This window comes from Miscanthus floridulus, chromosome 17 (genome assembly GCF_019320115.1).
Source record: "Miscanthus floridulus cultivar M001 chromosome 17, ASM1932011v1, whole genome shotgun sequence".
NCBI classification, from domain to species: Eukaryota; Viridiplantae; Streptophyta; class Magnoliopsida; order Poales; family Poaceae; genus Miscanthus; species Miscanthus floridulus.
The window spans coordinates 109,859,546-109,877,984 of NC_089596.1; the positions used below are offsets into that span (position 1 = coordinate 109,859,546).

At 46.4% G+C, this 18,439-nt stretch overlaps 3 protein-coding genes across 3 annotated transcripts in view; 2 read left to right on the forward strand and 1 right to left on the reverse strand.

Annotated features, from left to right (window-relative positions):
* The first annotated feature begins 249 nt into the window (after positions 1-249).
* On the forward strand, positions 250-1,015 carry LOC136516273 (uncharacterized). The gene is made up of 2 exons (XM_066509632.1): positions 250-387; positions 509-1,015. The coding sequence occupies exons 1-2, from the start codon at positions 250-252 to the stop codon at positions 1,013-1,015; spliced, it is 645 nt and encodes a 214-aa protein (XP_066365729.1).
* A 3,167-nt stretch (positions 1,016-4,182) lies between these two features.
* The window catches only part of LOC136516826 (phospholipase D zeta 1-like), a 30,745-nt gene continuing 16,488 nt past the window's right edge, over positions 4,183-18,439 (forward strand). The window contains exons 1-6 of the mRNA XM_066510314.1: positions 4,183-4,596; positions 7,767-7,868; positions 15,116-15,234; positions 15,398-15,539; positions 15,649-15,816; positions 15,900-16,073. Coding sequence (XP_066366411.1) covers positions 4,300-4,596; positions 7,767-7,868; positions 15,116-15,234; positions 15,398-15,539; positions 15,649-15,816; positions 15,900-16,073 — 1,002 coding nt within the window. The 5' untranslated portion in view covers positions 4,183-4,299. The remainder of the gene's footprint in view (positions 4,597-7,766; positions 7,869-15,115; positions 15,235-15,397; positions 15,540-15,648; positions 15,817-15,899; positions 16,074-18,439) is intronic.
* LOC136518251 (uncharacterized mitochondrial protein AtMg00810-like) lies at positions 9,070-13,684 on the reverse strand. The gene is made up of 2 exons (XM_066511892.1): positions 13,619-13,684; positions 9,070-11,116 (listed from the first exon to the last, which is right to left on the reverse strand). Exon 2 carries the CDS (start codon positions 10,276-10,278, stop codon positions 9,070-9,072), a length of 1,209 nt encoding a protein of 402 aa, XP_066367989.1. The 5' UTR covers positions 10,279-11,116; positions 13,619-13,684.

An 18,439-nucleotide genomic window follows, 5' to 3' on the forward strand; every position in this document is an offset into this window, starting at 1 on the left:
AGAAACGTACAACGAGATCGCAGCTTCCACGGCCTTCTTTTCCAAATCCCAGATACAGACAGAGTTCGCGTGGTTTTTGAAGAGGGGAGTTCGCGTGGTCCCTTGTTTCTACCCTCCCCGGGCTCCGTTTCTTTCCCTCCAAATTGCAGAGTTCGCGTGGTCCCTTGTTTCTGACCTCGACGAAGCCGGCTGGCTCTGCACTGCACCGTGCACACAGAGGATACGGGTAACTGAGAGGGCACGGTCGCGATGGGGAAGAAGCGAGCGGCGGCCGTGAGTGCCAGTGCCACTACTGTCCCGTTCCCCGCGCCCGCCGCCGCCGAGTCGGAGCCGGAGCACTTCAGCGACTACGGCTTCGACCCGCAGCTCCTCCACTTCTTCTCCCAGGTCCATCCATCTCTACACAGCCACATCTTGAAAAAGGAGTAGACATTCACGCCTGCTGGTGCTGGTTCTTGCATTGCATTGCATCTTGTTGACGTGCGGTGTGGTTCCTCTGTTCCCCCAGCCTGAGGTGAAGCGGCTGTGGGGTAGGCGCCAGCGCCACCACCAGCACCAGCCTGCGCAGTTGAAGCCCCTGGACTCCGCGCGGTTCAAGCTCCAGAAGCCCATTTCCAAGAAGCACCACCACCACCTGCAGAAGCAGCAGCGCCGCCGGTGGTGGAGCTCCGCCGCCACCGCCGCGCTCCATCTCTTCAAGAAGCGCCCCTCCTCCTCCATCAGACCCGCGGCCGCAGCAGCTCCGACTCCCCCGTACGGGTCCGCGGCGTCGACCACCGCCGCGCCTCTTTACCTCGCCGACTACGATGCTAGTGGTGGCGGGGACGACGACGACGGCGCGGCCGCGTGCACGTGCTGGGCGCCGGCCGTGCGATCCGGCAGCCGCCTGGCCGCCGCCGAGCTCGGCGCCGCGGCAGTGGCGGCGGTTCCCTACGTCAGCCTCAGGTCCACTAGCCTCGCCGGCGGTGGTGGCACTGGAGGCGCTCCGGTGATGCCCATCTACCTCGTGACGTGACGTGACGTGAAGCTAGCTACACCTGGCTTTGCCTGCCGCAACGGCCGACGCGAATCCTTCGGCCTTCTTTCGCCTGGTTTCTTCTTCAGAAGCTTGGATCAGATGTCATCAGTAAGGCCCCGTTTGCAGGTCTGTCTTCTTTGAAAATGGCTCCGGCTTTGGCTCTATTGTAGAAGCAGCTTCTCTAGAGAAGCTGAAGCTGTTCTAGAAAACGTTTGGCAAAACGGCTCCTTCGCACTAGACGACATAAACTCACAGCAAGGAACCGTGCGAAGCTCGTTTTTTACTTCTCCTGCGCAGGTAAAAAATGGCTCCGGCTCTTGACCGGCTCCTTATGTAAAGCTCTTTCTAAAACAGACGTTTGGCACAGCTCCTGCAGGAGTCGGAGCTGAAGTCCCTGCAGGAGCCCTGCCAAAGAAGTTTTTCGATAAGCCGCTTGCGTACTAATTTATTTCAAGAGAAAAATAGATAGCTAATAAGCTCTGGAACAAGCAAACAGAGTGTAAATGTATTCAATTCAAAGCGTGCGTGGACTAGTCGGTCAAACGGTCAAATATCAGCTGCTTCTAGAATGGTTCCTCGTTTTCTTCTTCCGTCTGTGGGAGTATTTTGCAGTTGCAGTTGCAGTTGCAGCTGCTGCGTTTTTCTTTCAAAAAATTCGTTGCTTCAAGAAGGTTGTTGGCTCCTATTTAAAAAGTCTAAAGTTTTGACTTATTAATAGACCTATATAGAGAGAGAACAGGTTTGCTTTCTTTTGTCATAAAAATCTGGCCGACCAAATTGAAACACATTTTTTCGAGACCCGTTTGGCTTAGTTTCCTCGACAGTTTTATGGGTAAAGTTGTTTTTTTATCTCCTCTTATAAAGAGATGAGCTGGGATCAAGCTGGAAAAGGTAGCTTATTCCAGCTTCATCTCCCACCTGTGAGCCCCAATGTGCACAAAAGACAGCTTTTGCCCTAAGCGTAGAGAGAGCAGCGCACGCTCGTGGGAGGGAGGTGTGACGGAGCGCGGCCGTTGGAGCATACCTTGCCAGAGCGCGCCCGCTGGGCGCCTTCGCCGGAGCGTGGCTCGCCGGGGCACCGCCCCGCGAGAACGTAGCCCGCTGGGGCGCGGCTCACGGGGGCGCGATCGCTAGGACGCTCGGCTATACAGACTAACATGTATAGGGGATTGGAACTATACAATGTTATGCACATGATTAGTATATCCGGAGAGAATTAATTGACTATAGTTTCTAAATATCTATACAATGGTTCATTAGGTTGACTAAAAAGCTTGTGTGTTTATCCACAGCTCATGGGTCTAATTGGTTTCCTGACAACCCTCTTTATCCAGACCCCGTAGTGTATTTTGCTCCTGTTTGGTTGCTTGCACAAACCTATATGCAAGCTAGCATTCTCCTCAAACACAGGTTGTGGTTGCATCCTAGAATTTAGTATTTTCTCCACATCTAGGTATGCAATCTACGCTTCCACCCGATATGCAAGACGTCACACCTGTCGTGCAGTCTCCGACCAATAGGGTCACTCCCCTAGGCACCGCCACCGTGGTCCGAGCCCCTGCGTCAGCGTCGTCAAGTCACACATGCTCCGTCGTTGTGGGCCACTTGTATCGTTGTCGTCCGGCCACCCGTGCCTCCTCTTCCCTATTGTGGGCCCACCACAAGAGGTGGAGAGCTAGGTAGAAGGCGAGGGAGACAGGAAAGAAAGGAAGAGGACATGCCCAACCGGAGAGAGAAGGATGACAATAGGAATGTGATGAATCCATCATGTAGGATAAGAGGAATTGTGCAGCGGAGAAGGGGAAGGGTTTGTGAAATAGCAGTGAATGGTGAAGGGGTGTTATTTGATCCTCTTATGTGGGGTCAGATGTAGCAAGGGGGGTATGCTTAATAATATAACAACTGGGTGACCTGAATATCCCTAATGTAGTCAACCAAACATACTTGTTTGCACTCCCTTATATAGGCTAACCACTTACACATGGAACTAATCATGTGCATAACATTGTATAGTTCCCTATCAAACAAACAAACCAAACAACAATGAATTGCATGTCCTTGTCTGGGTAAAAGGTATGATGCATAAACCATGATGCAATGCAATATTAATGTGAGGAACCAACCATATCCTAACATCTCAACTCATAAGCTAGCTTATATAATTCTTGTTTGCCTAACTTATATGATACTATAGTTGTCCTGGTCTAGCTTGTTTTAAACTTTTGTTTTTTGTACCCCACCAAAACAAAAACAAAAAAATAAATCAAAATTTCCCTTTCTCTCTCGACTCACCCCATCTGTTCATCCACTATTCTCTCTTCTTGGTACCAAATGGTAGCATAACACCCCTTTATGCAAAAGATGTGTTATATTACATATGTATCATCTTTTTCTCTCTCTTCTTAGCACAAAATTCATTGTTGGATAACCCTAGTCAACCTGGCCCATAAGCTAAGATAAAACATGACAACCATGGGATACACTACCTCCATGAGGAAAGAATGCTATTCTAGCATTCAAATGTTGTTAAAAAAGAATACAACTCTAACTTAGGACTAATAATAAGCTCTAGGTATGGTATCCTGAAATGGTGTCATATAGATGCATGATGGCAATAATGTATAAAGTTCTTGGATGAAATCATTTGCCTTGGTCCAATCAAAATAAAGAGGAGAATAAAAAAGACTAGAGCCTTGGTCCAATCAAAATAAGAGGAGAATAAAAAAGAGTAGAGATACATACGTCTCTTTAGGTGCCATTTGATTCCTAAGGGATTTTGAGAATCCATGTAAAAAGAATCCTTATAGTTTTATTGGATTTTGAGATTCTAAGAATCTATGAGTTAAAATTCCTATAAAATCTGGACCGTATAGATGATAATTTTTTCTATCCGGTTTCTTAAAATCTGAAGGATCCAAACGAGCCTTAGTCGTTTACTAATTTGTCGTTGAAATAAAGTAAGGCACATTCACCCGCGGGTTCAGTTGTCGTCCCTATGTGCATGAGTGCGTATAAACAAGATTAAAAACAATGGAGGTGCTTCCATGGAAATGTCCCACGAACCAGGTGGCACAGGCCGCACCATCTCCAGAGTCAAACTGTCCCCAGCTACAAAAACTTCCACTTTGTATTCGGACTGTTCCCTTCCCATTCCATCTGGCGTTTCCGGCAGTCCCAAGAGAAAAAAAAAAAACCCAGCAAACCGACACGTCCATCCCCTTCCGTCAGATCGATCCCGTTCCCGTCCCAGCTGCCCTTCCTCCCCGAAGCATCCATCATCCATGAACCTGGAGCGCCTACCGCCGCCGGCGGGATCGCGCCACGGTCACCACCGTTATGCGCGGTTGCCGCCGCAGGCGGACCTCGAGGGCGAAGCGGCGCCTGCGGACCAGGAGCGGGAGCCCGAGCGGCGGCCGGAGGTCCTGGCGGCCTCAGCGTCGGCATCGCTCCGGGTGCCCGACGCCGCGCGGGTGTTCGACGAGCTGCCCAGGGCGTCCATCGTCGCCGTCTCGCGCCCCGACGCCGGGGACATCACGCCCATGCTGCTCTCCTATACCGTCGAGGTTCATTACAAGCAGGTCCGCGATCCTTCCCCAAATGTTTTGAGGTTTTGGTTGATTGTTTGATGGAGAATTAAACCCTGGAAAATTATGTGACTTCGGTGTGATTGGGTGGAATCCAACGATAAGATATATGTTCCTGTTAAACTGTGTATGGATGATTTAGTTTACATTTTGGAAGTGGCATGCATAGTTGATTTAATTTACTGATCGATATATGCTTAATGGAATCGAAGCATTGTAATTAGTGATTGGTTTACTGCGAATTTTTATATAACCACCTTTCTGCTGACTTTAACAGAACAGCAAGTCTGTGACTGTGCAGGAAGGTTCGTTTTCCCTTGTTTTATGTTGGGAGCACGAGGTCTTACAATTTCAGTTGGGTGGCTGCTCAAATTTGACCTGTGTTATTTCAGCAGTTCTTCCATCAATTTTATGTCTGGATAGATTATTAGCAATGATGTCGCTTCTAACTTTCAGAGTATATTTTACATGTTTGCTGACTTGTTTTCTTTAAATATCACACAGCCAACTTATCTTTATACTTTGTAAAAAAAAAAGAAATATTCTGTGGTGCTGTCCTTTGCATTTTTTTCTTGAACACGCAGGAAAGATGCATATACTTATATTATATAAGAAGGAAAAAAGGGATAAGAACCCTTAACGAAGTCAGACACCCACACCACTTAGATTACAAAGAAACATGCGCGCCCTTTACAAGAAAAGTCGACCACAGCCTAAACTTAACTCTCACTTGCACGAGGGCAAGGAGATAATTAATGCCTCGTGCTCCAGCTAGCCCCCAATAGTGCAGCTCCTCGCTAGTGATTAACAAAGCTCTAGCTAAGCTAGGAGATGCCCCATCAAACACACATCTGTTGTGAGGGTTCCATAAAGTCCAAGAACCTAAGATGATGAGGGAGTTGAGGCCCCTCTTAATCTGATCTCGCACACCATGAGAGATTGTTTCCCACCAATCCTCAAAGGATGTTTCCTAAGGCTGGACTGAGATGTTGCAGCCCAACTCTCAGTATATTGAACCAAAATTCCCGAGCGAAGACACAAGACAGCAGGAGATGATTGATGTTCGCCTCCTTTTGATTGCAACAACGTGAAGGATGCGGGAGGCCCCACTTCACAAGCCTGTCCGCCATCCAGCATCTATCCCGAACAACAAGCCACATGAAAAACTGGCATTTGCCAGGCGCCCAAGATTTCCAAATCCTCACCCAAGATCTGAAACTAAAAGTTCCTTGTGGAAGACCAGCATAAGCAGACTTTGCTGAGCAGGAGCCATCCACAAGAGAAGCGCCAGATATGAGAGTCCTCAACCTCCGATTGCAAAGACATTTCAGCGATGATGTCCCAAAGTGTAAGATACTCAGAGATGGCTCCAACAGTCAAAGCTCCTTGAATATCATTAACCCAACTACCCAAGCATGATTGGCGAGGGCCTCAAGTACTGTTCTATGGGTTGCTCTTTGCTTGGATACTATACTGGTGGTGCAAGGTCAGCAATCCTTTGGCCCTGGATCCACCTATCTTTCCAGAAAAGAGTGTCTGCTCCATTGCCCACTTTGGATACCACTGCCATGGAGAAAGAAGCTTCGGCACTTATGAATTTTAATGGGGGAAATAGTCCAAGGTCGACTAGGATCGGTCTTCTGAAGCCACAATCACCTCATGATCCTCATCCAAAGTGCCCAGCCCAAGTTTTGAAGATTAGAAAATTCCCAGCCCACCAAGCTCCTTTGGGAGACAGATCAATGGCCATGACCAGATACACCAATATGGATGTGGAAATGATAGTGTCAGTTTCTGTAACACCCGAGTGTTTTATGGGGGCAAAAAATTCGAACTGTGGATTGTCAATCTGACATCCTGGGTCTTCTTCTTTCCTGCTCATCTTCTCATACACAGCGTTTCTTCTTCTTTACAATCTGCTCAACGTTGAGGTCTCCCATGGCATGATGCTCCCACCTTGTGCTCCTGCACTTGTCTCTGGAAGTGGCTGCTGATGTAGGATTTGCCACCACCACTAAACCCCTCTTTGGTTGACACCAGGCCCTCATGTACGAACTGGCTGCCCTAAGCAACCTTGGACAGTGGCACCCCTGCGTATTAACTACTGTGGTCTCCTTTTCTTTGAATTTTCCCCTCCTTTTCGCTTTGTAATATTATTCCGAATCATGAACCCAATTTCCAATTCACAAAACCAAAGGACCCCTAGCGAATGATGTTAGTCGCTGAATTCTTACTCTTGATAGTAGCAGAATTCTTAGTCTAATCGAGAGAGGATGACACTAGGAGTTGGGGCAATTTTCTGGTTTATTTCCAAATACCATGCCAACCTGAGGGGTTGGGGGTACATATTTATAGGCTGCTAGCCAGCCAAGCATATGCCAAGATGCTAGTCTAAGATGCTAGTCTAAGATGCTGTCCTCTAAGATGCTGTCCTCTAGTCTAAGATGGTGTCCTAAAAATAGACCATGCAGCCACAAGGACCATGTGACCAGCACAGCCCCACAAAGACCAACCAACACATGAGACTTATCCCATCAAATGAAACTCCTAGAAAATGGTGAGCGATGAAGTATGAACCCATACTGCTAATCCTACAAAACATGATTCGAGTACCTATGTTATTGACAAGCGTGCTTTTCTTTGCAAGTTGTTGATATTTCATCTTGCAAATGGCTTTGGGTTTTACATTCATAATTGAATGTGACCATTCTGGTCAATTGGCTATTGGCAATTACTTGATATTATAAATCCATTTTCAATAGGGAACCATTTAGATAAAAGATTTAGAAGCAACAGTGTATTGACCTGAGACATAAGCATGTATTATCTATTTCAAGCAATTGTGTGCATGATTTTGTTGCCAGGTTGTTGAAGCAGTGTTTGTTACCCTTTGCTTACCTTATTATGCAGTTGGACCTTTGTGGATCATGTAGTGACTTTGACAATCAGTGTGAAGTTACTAATATAATATACATGCAGAACAAACTGCATGTGCAGGTGTGAACAGAGAACAGATGAAATAGAAATAACTTTAGAAGCTCATAAGTCCTTATACCTTTGTTAGTTTGCGCATATTTGATATTTTATCAACTCTCAGTACATATTTATTTGCTTCTGATGTACGTGCATTCTTTTTCTTGTTTTACGTTTTGTACTTCTACCAGTTTAGGTGGCGTCTATATAAGAAAGCTTCGCAGGTTCTGTATCTTCACTTTGCATTGAAGAGGCGTGAATTCCTTGAAGAATTCCATGAAAAGCAGGAGCAGGTTAGTTTTTCTGGAAATCAGTTTCCTATTTACATTACAATAAATAATGGAAACTTCTAGTACACATCAGAGTAGTCCCTCTACTCTGGTAAAAAAATACTCGACACATTTGACTTACATGGTCTTCAATGCATATCTTTGGCCATTAATTTCTTCCAGAATATATTATTAAAATCCTTCAAATTATGAGATGCTGCAAGTATTTTTTATTACAATACTACACATGTAACAGAGGGAGTATTAGGGAATAGAGAAAGCAAAGAACTAGGGGTTCAAGACTGGGAATACACTCAATACATGAACTAGAGGACTCACCTGATCTGATCTCTAATGAACCAGCACCTTAGTGATATTTTGTACTTGAAAGTTGAAGCTTCTTTTCAAGATTAGATGCCATTGCAATGTTTTCATACCATCGTTTGACATTTTAAATTGACACCCTCTTTTCATTATTTGTACCCAATAAAAGACAATTGAATAACTCAGGCACGCTCTTTTAAGTGTTCGTCAAGTGTTTATTTGACAAGAAAGTGATGGAATCTAAAAAAATCATTTCTCATGTCCTAAAGAGTAATGTTGTTTTCTAAAAAAAATAACTAGACTCGTTTAGTTGGTAGAAAGCATTTATATGAAATTTATATGAAACAAGTGATTATTACTCCAGCACAAATAAATGTGTGCATGAAAGTGGGTATGATAGGAAAAAAACCTATTACCATCCAGTTAAATGGTTTAGTTAGTTCGGATAATTTTGATACAACTCCTGACTTTTCACAGACAATAGAGGATTGAGAATAGATGTGTCAAAATGGAGGAAAGGACAACATATTTTGAAACTTAGTGTGTATTTTATAAAGTGCACTTGAGGTCCATTAACTTTTGAGGGGGGTGTCATCTAGGTTCATCAACTCTGAAACTACTTTTGTGGGTCCCTAAACTTTTTAAGTGGTCCACTGGAGGTCCATACCCATTTGGTTGTCCCTTAGATCCATCGTGGCATGTACAGTCAGCAACCAGCGTAGCGGAGAGATGTGTAAAATGCAATTAGCCCCTTCTTCTTACCCTATCCCCCTGTAACTAACCTTAGAAATGACGGAAGATATCTCAATTAGTGGAGATGGCCATATATATATAGAGAGCCACATGGGCTATATGGGCCTGTAGGATGGGCCTTGATATACACTTAACACCCCCTTCAAACTCAAGGTGGAAGCGGAGGATCTGAAGCATTGAGTTTGATCAAATGAAGCCGATGTTGCTCTCGAGTTTGGGCTTTCGTGAAAAAATCAGCCAGTTGCAGCTCAGAGGGTACATACTGAAGATCAATTGTCTTCTGATGACAGTGAGAACGAGTGAAAAAGGCATCAACACCAATATGCTTAGTAAGCTCATGTTTGACAGGGTCATTGGCAATTTGTATGGCTCCAGTGTTATCGCACAAAAGAGGTGTGGGTGCATCACAAGATATACCAAAATCAGCGAGTAACCATCGAAGCCATACAATCTCTGCAGTGGTAGTAGCCAGTGCTCGAAGTTCTGCTTCGGTACTAGAGCGAGAGACAGCAGCTTGTTTCTTGGACTTCCATGCAAGAGGAGAAGAACCAAGAAGAATGCAATAGCCTGTGATAGAGCGGCGATCCATGGGGTCACTTGCCCAAGTGGAGTCTGAATAAGCATGAAGCTGAAGTGGACTATCGCAAGCATAAAACAAGCATCGAGATGATGTCCCCCTTAAATAACGTAGCACACGCAGCAAATGGCCAAAATGAACAGAAGTAGGAGCACTCACAAACTGACTTAGAATGTGAACAGCATGAGCAATGTCAGGTCGAGTAACAGTAAGATAAACAAGGCTGCCCACAAGATGCCGATAGCGAGAAGGATCCTGAAGAGGTGTTCCATCAGTAGCACGAAGTTGCAAGTGCATATCCATAGGTGTGGCAGCCGTGCGATTATCAGTAATGCCCGAACGAACAATAAGGTCATGTATGTATTTTGACTGAGAGAGGTAATAGCCATTGGCAGAATGTGAAATCTCAATGCCCAAGAAATAACTAAGAGGACCCAAATCAGACATTTGAAATTGCACACCAAGTTGCTTCTTCACATGGGAAATATGTTCCACATCATCTCCAGTAATTAAAATGTCATCAACATATAGAAGGAGCAAAGTACGCCCACGTGGAGAGAGGTGAATAAATAGAGCAGGATCATGAGCACTAGCTGAAAAACCAGCAGCTCGTATCACAGAAACAAATCTCTCAAACCAAGCACGAGGAGCCTGTTTGAGACCATATAGGGCACGACGAAGACGACAAACATATCCTAAGGGAGCATCAACACCTGGAGGTGGCTGCATGTAAACTTCTTCATTCAAGGCACTATGAAGAAAAGCATTCTTAACATCCATCTGAGAGATAGCCTAGTTTGAAGTGGCAGCCACTGCAATCAGAGTACGAACGGTAGTCATATGAGCAACGGGTGCAAATGTCTCATCATAATCACGGCCTTGAGCCTGCTGAAAACCTCTTGCAACAAGTCTAGCTTTATATCTCTCTATAGAACCATCAGATTTTCTCTTAATCTTGAACACCCACTTAGATGTGATTGGCACTGCATGTGATGGTAATGGAACAAGATCCCAGGTCCCTTGACGATCAAGGGCAGCAAGCTCCTCACACATTGCAAGCTGCCATTCAGGGATGCTGGAAGCTTCTTGATACGTGGAGGGTTCATCAACAACAGCATTCACAAATGGAAAACCATACTTGTCAGCAGGCCCAATAGTACTGCGGTCCCGAAGATTATATCTTGGACCAACCTGTAACTCATCAGATAAAGCTTGTGACTCATTAGCAACATTAGAAACATCAGCAACGGGATCGTCAGGACTGGCCAGGGTGGTAGAGGTAGATGAAGGAGCAGTGGGACCTTTGGGACGACGAGTGAAGACATGTTTAATGGGTGGTTTAGATGGAGGTGGAGGTGGAGGTGGAGGACTCTCATGTGTAGATATCACATGAGGTGGAATGGAGGAGGATGGTGCAGGAACATCACCTCCAGATGAATTAGTAGGAAAACAAAGAAAGGAGGTGGACTCAGTGGGGGAATATGAAGGTTTAGTAGATGGGTTGTAAAAGAAAGGGCGATCCTCAACGAAATTCACATCACGGGAGATACGTATACGACGAGAGGTAGGATCATAACACCGATAACCCTTATGCTCAGGACTATACCCCAGAAAGACACTCAACAGATTGAGCGGTCAACTTGGTCCGCTCACGAGGGGGAAGCAAAACATAGCATGTACATCCGAAGACTCGGAGATGATCATAGTTTGGAGGAGTACCAAAAAGTACTTCACCAGGACATTTGCCAAACAGTTTGGATGAGGGCTGTCTATTGATGAGATAGACGGCAGTAGAAATAGCTTCGCCCCAGAAATGTGATGGAACAAATGAGGAAATGAGAAGTGTTCTGGTAGTTTCTATGAGATGGCGGTGTTTGCGTTCAGCAACACCATTTTGAGCATGTGCGCCAGGACAAGAGAGCTGAGCAAGGGTGCCCTCGGAGGTCAAAAAACGGCGGAAAATATCAGATAAATACTCACCACCAAAGTCAGAACGAAAAACTCTGATAGGAGTAGAGAACTGAGTGTGAACCATGCGCGCAAAGGATTGATAAATAGAGCACAGTTGAGAGCAATGTTTCATGAAATAAATCCAAGTATAACGGGAATGATCATCAATGAAAATAACATAATATTTATGACCACCCTTTGTAGCAAAAGGTGCGGGACCCCATACATCTGAATGAATAAGATCAAAAGGCCTAGCAGAATGTGAAACACTAGATGAATATGGAAGCTGTATTTGCTTTCCAAGCTTGCAACCTTTACAATGGAAACTAGACTCGACAGATGCATGACCTAGACAACCTTTATTTATTAATGTTGACAAACGGGACCCACATAAATGACTAAGACGGTGATGCCACTTGGCGAAGGACGAGGTGGATGAAGATGCAACAGATGACACACGAGACGTGGATGTGGCTGAAGAAGGAAGGCGCAAGGTGTCCAAAACGTAGAGGCTAGGAGCACCTTTACGGCGATGGCCAGTCCCAATCACAGTCCCGCTTCGACGATCCTGAATGAAACAAGATGAGTCATCAAATCCAACAAAGCAATTTTGATCAGTAATTTGGCCTACTGATAGAAGATTCATGTTCAACTGAGGTACAAGAGAAACATCAGGTATAGAAAAATGAGAATTGCAAAGAGAACCCTGGTGAGTGATGTGACAGGATGTACCATCGGCAGTCTGAATAGAAGCACCATCCGTGACTGACTTGCAAGCAACCAAGTGGGACTGATCAGATGTCACATGGAAAGAAGCGCCTGAATCAAGAACCCAAGACATCGAGGAAGCACTGACAGGTGAGGCTGCAGCAATAGAGACTGAACCTCTAGAAGTGGAGCCCGTACCACGACCACGGGCAGCACGACGGGCACGAAACTCAGCCAATTTCTGTGGGTGCTGGACAAAACAATTTTCTGGAGGATGACCAGTCCTGCCACAATGCTTGCAAGGCTCTGAAGAGGTGCCTTTTGGTGCACCAGACCTCTGCGAGGCTGCCAACACACTATGAGGCACAGACACAGAAGAAGCAGACAGGGACTGAAGACGTGTTTCTTCTGCAAGTAAATCAGCCAAGGCCTGTGCCATAGTGAGATTAGAGGAATTGTGAAGCAATCGAGTGCGAATGGAATCATATTCTGCCCGAACTCCCATAACAAATCTGTATGTAAGGAACTGCTCAATGAAAGTAAGTGCTGTACAATTCTCTGTAGCTGTGCATTGAGGTACCATGGAGATCAAAGAACCCATCAAACGATCAAAAGCGTAGTAGTACTCATCAATGGACATATCTTTCTGTTCAATGACATGAAGTTGTTGCATAAGAGTATGCTGAAGAGCACCACTATCTTGAACATATCGTTGCTTCAAATAAGACCACATGGGCTTCGCTCTTTTAAACTTACGAAGACTCATGATCATAGTTTGCTTAACACTATTGACTATGGCTGCCATCACTTTTCCATCATTGATTTCCCAGGTTTTAATAGCAGCAGCATTACTACCATCAGGGTTACGAGCAGGCGGATCATCAGTCAGATGAAAATAAAAACCAACACCCCTTAATGCAGTCTCAACACAAAAAGCCCACTCTGGATAGTTCTGACCATCTAAAGTGATGTTGATAACAATGGCATTGATCTATGATGTTGACATGGTTGGAAAGGATACTGACCGCTAACCAACAGGGAGATTGACAGCGAACCAACAGGGAGACTAAAGCAGGGATCAATCACCACCGTTGTAGAAGCAGAAGTCCTCTGTTTCCTCTGCTGTGCGATCCGGAGGAGAGCGGACGATGTGGGACGCGGACGAGTGCGCTGAAGAGGCGGACGACCATGCGGACCGCGCGGACTTCGCGGGCGGACGGCCGCGGGACTTCACGGGCGCACCGCGCACGGGCGCGAACGTCGCAGGCGGACGGGCGCGCAGGTACGGTGCGGCGACGGTCGCACGGGTGGCGAAGGGCCGCGCGGACGGCGCGGAGCGACAGGCCGCGACGGCGGCCTGGGGGAGACAACCGCGACGGCGGCCTGATAGGGATTGGATCGTGGGGGGATTAAAAAAAAATTGATTAGCTCTAACCCCAGCCCTAATCCATGGCTCTGGTACCATGTAACTAACCTTAGAAATGACGGAAGATATCTCAATTAGTGGAGATGGCCATATATATATAGAGAGCCACATGGGCTATATGGGCCTATAGGATGGGCCTTGATATACACTTAACACCCCCCACTCCCTGATCGTTGCCTGCTACCGTTAGCCACCGTTGTGGCCTGCGCACGGCCACCCCGCGCGCAACTTGCCGCCCCTCTTACTCAGCCACTGCGGCACCACCCTTACATGCCTGTGCCGTAGCTGCCCGTCCTGCTTCTCTTGCTGCAAGCGACGCAGTTGCCAGCCCAGCCGCCTGCCAGCCCAATCCAAGCCGGAGGGCTTGTTGGTCAGGCTGTTGGAGGCATCGGCAAAGACGAACGCCTCGAATGGGGCGGTAGGGGGGGCTGGAGGCCGGCCCTTGGGCGTCGGCGATGGCGTCGTACATGGTGGCATTGACGTTGGTGGCAAGGAGGATGGGGATGACAACGTTAGTTGGCCACCGGCCATCGGCCGAGCCCTCCCGTTGACAGGGAGGCCAAGCTGGAAGCCAAGCATAGAGGGCAGTGTCCACTAGCATGAGGGGCGAGGGAGGCACGGAGGCCTGGTAAGCACGGTGACGGTGGGGCCGAGCGCGAGGATATCGTGGAAGGTGGTGTCGGAGGAGACGACAGTGTTGAGGAGCTTGGAGAGGAAGGGGAGGTAGAGGAGCGGGGAGCCCGGGGAGGTGTGGGTGGAGAGGGCCTGGAGGCGGTAGACGACGTGGGCCTAGAAACGGTCGGCGATGTGGGCCTGGAGGTCATTGAGCGCGAGGAGCTCGCCATCCTGGGCAGGGTCGAAGAAGGCGACGACGGTGGTGCTGCTGCGGAAACTAAGCATGCCGATGAAGCCCATCCTGGAGGGTGAGCGCATGGAAGATAGAGAAACGCAGGGGGATTCAAATGCAAACACACGCTGGGTGCTGACAATACGTGCCATGTCATATCTAAGGGCCAAACGAAGGGGTATGGACCTTTGGTGAACCACTTACAAATTTTAAGGACCCAAAAATTTAGTTCTACAGTTGTTGGACCTGGATGACACCCCCTCAAAAGTTAAGGACCTAGGGTGCATTTTACTCTATTTTATATTACCAGATGACAGTCAATAGATCTGCTTTTTTCTTTGAGCTCTATCTTTCCACTGAACCCCGTATGCAGCTACTGTTGCTCAACTAATATGTTGTGCACTAAATTTCCAAGCTGTGTAATATTGTTGCACTGTTATGTTGTGTGTGTGTGTTGCATCACTAGGATTTTCTTGTTTCTTCTCCTTGATGCAATGATGCGCAGCTCTCCTGCATGTGTGGTTTTTTTTTCCCAAAGCAAGGTGTTCTCGATATTGGGTTTAATAATAATATTTTAATTTTGGACTTGAGCACCTACTTGCATTATGCCATTTCTACATTTCCTCCTCATCACGGGACATATTCTACAAAAATGCCGAATTAACTTTTGTATTCTGTCACTGAAGGTCAAAGAATGGCTCCAAAATTTGGGAATTGGGGAGCATATGCCAGTAGTACATGATGAGGATGAAGCAGATGATGTGAATGTTCCACCACAGTCTGATGATAACTCCATTAGAAATAGGTAAACATGTTTCTAAATTGATGATGATAGTTTATTATAGATAACTCACTAGTAACTGATATATAGGCATGCTTTATCACATCGTATGTTGCCTTAGAGCAGTTGAGTCTCCATATGTTATTCCATGCATGCAGTAAGCAAGACATTGAACCTGTTGTGGCAGAAACGTTCCTTCAAGTGCTGTTTTACCTGTCATTCGACCAGCTCTTGGACGTCAAAACTCTATTTCCGATCGAGCAAAAGTTGCAATGCAAGAATATCTAAACCATTTCTTAGGGAACCTGGATATCGTCAATTCACGGGAGGTACCAAAAACTTTGTACATTTCAAAGTAGACCCCCGCATAATTGCACATCAAAATGTCAATCAGAACAACTTATCTGGCTATCTTTATTCTATTTCTTTGTACTACAGGTTTACAAATTTTTGGAGGTGTCATGTTTGTCATTTTTACCTGAGTATGGTCCCAAGTTAAAAGAAGACAATGTTTCAGTTGGACATTTACCAATGATTCAGAAGGACCAGAAAAAACGATGCTGTTCATGTGGATTGTTTAACTGTTGCAAGAGCAATTGGCAAAAAGTATTAAGCCTTTTGCAGTTGTGCTTTGTTTTCAGATATTTGGTTGTTGCATTTGAGTTGTTCAATTGGTTATTTATTAACAGGTCTGGGTTGTCCTGAAGCCAGGATTCTTGGCTTTACTTGAAGACCCTTTTGATCCAAAGCTGTTAGATGTCATTATTTTTGATGCATTGCCGCATATGGATATAAGTGGAGAAGGCCAAATTTCTTTAGCAAAAGAGATTAAAGAACGTAACCCACTGCATTTTGGATTCCAGGTACCTTTTGCATTAAAAAAAATGCTGCGTTCAGATAGGAACTTTTTCTGCCTTATAACATTTAGTAGTTTGAAAGTCCATGGAGCTTTAAATAATTTTTTTTTTACAATACCTGAAGCATCTTTCACAGGCTATGATACCAAATGGACCTTCTAATACTTTTAATGTTTTATTATGAAAACTGGTCGAAGGTGTGGGTGTACAGTGTACACCACTACCATCCAGGTTCGAGTCCTCTCTGGCTCGAATTTGGGTGCATATTTCTTATTTACAAGACACCAAACTCTTCCTAGCTTGGTCAAGTTTTTTTAATGTTTCTCAAATTTTATTAGGTATATGATCTGACGCCTTCCTAGAAATATCTTCCAGAAGTGCCATAGTTACTAGGATGCCGGGCAGAAGTTTATAAACATTGGAATATACATGAGCCAAGCGTTAGGGCTATTTTTATGTTATGTTCTGCCTTGTTCGTCTTGAAATTTGTTTAGTTGCAAATCCCTTACTATCTCTAGTAAGATTTGATTGCAATGGATGTATAAAAGAGATGCTCTCAACAATCCAGAAATAGAAAACATATGTGCTTTTGAAATGCTGCTGTGCTACAAATAAAACCTTGCTGGTTACTCTCTGTTCCCATGGCCCATGGCAGAAGAATCTTCTGGATGGGTGACCACATATTATTTCCAATACCATGGTCACAAGATAAAACTGTAAGAATCATCTGAAAGTTACAGTTCGTCAGTCTAACTCTGACCAATTGTTCGTATTTGTCATAATTGTTTCAATTTTATCCGTGTTACCATTTGGAACAATTGGTACATCAGGTGCATGGTAGATGATAAAATAATGACAACTCTCTATGTCTGTTGTGATGTGATAAATCTCTGTGTTGGCTGGTCTTTGTGGGGCTGCAGCATATGGTCCTTGTGGCTGCATGGTGGTCTTGCTGCCCATCAAGGACAGCATCCTTGACTGGCTAGGACAGCATCTTGGACAGCATTTAGGACAGTATCTAGGACAACATCTTAGCATCTAGGACAGCATCTAGGACAACATCTTGGATAGCATCTAGGACAGCATCTTAGTATCTAGCATCTTGGCATATTGGCATATGCTTGGCTGGCTAGCAGCCTATAAATATGTATCCCCAACCCCTCAGGTTGGCATGGCATTGTGTGAGAAATAAACCAGAAAATTGCCCCAACTCCTAGTGTCATCCTCTCTCGATGAGAGTAAGAATTCTGCTACTACCAAGAGTAAGAATTCAGCGACTAATAACTGGTATCAGAGCCGTACTATCCTGTAGCCTGAGCATCTCCTGCTCATCTCTTTTCCCAGCCTCGCAACAGCCCCAGCTGGGAGCAGCAGCAGCTCCGACCGCTCTTGCTCACTCCTCTCCCTCTGCGCGTCTGAAGCAGCCCTCTCCCCACACAGCAGCCCCCCGGTAGCGCGTCATGTTCGTAGGGCAGTCTCAGCGCTCGGTCGCCTCGAGCACGCGGCGTCGGCAGGAGGCCGAACTTGCCGCGGCAGAGGAACGCGAGCGAGCGGCGGCAGAGACCGCTGCCGCGGCGGCAAGGGCGTCGAGGCTGGCAGCGGCGGAGCTGGCAGCAGCCAGAGCCATAGTTTTTAAGGCAGTAAGGTGAGGTGCGGCGCTCCACCCCCTTCCAGATGCCTAGGCGAATTAGGCGTGCGGCGAGGCAACGCCATACACATACTGCTGTTCACAATTTAAGCCTCAGAGGCACATATAACAATGACACAGATCAATAAATTAACCTCTTATGCAGCAAAGTTCAGACGTCAGAGAGACAAGCAGTCAAGCATATATTAATTACTCACAGCAATTAGGCAACCACATCAGAAGAGCACACCTGTGAGCTATCCATTCCAACTATCAAACTGTAACACATAAATAGGAGAAACGAGCAGAGCAGAGAAAGCAAAGTAGAGCACAGGAAGGAGCAGAGCATGGGAATGAGGCGGAGGAAGAGCAGAGGAAGAAGGGGGAGGAAGAGCAGAGGAAGAAGGGGGAGCAGCAGAGGAAAGAGGAGGGGAGGACGTAACTGCCACTCGCGCGGCCGCAGAGCAAAGTCGTGGTTGGGGACAGGGACGGAGTCAGTCGCGGGGCTGCTCGTGGGTCGCAGCGGACGGAGTGGGAGTCGGTCGCAGACAGGGCCGGAGTCGCGGACGGGCCGGACTCACGCGGGGACAGTCGCATGCGCCGCGCCGACGCCGGATTCCAGGTGCGCCGCCGCCCTCCTCTCTCTTCCTCTCTCCTTCCTTTCCCTCGCCCTCTCCCTCTCTCAACTAACGCGATGGGGATTGGGTTGGCGGGAGGTGTAGGCGCGTAGCTGCTTCTTTTCCCA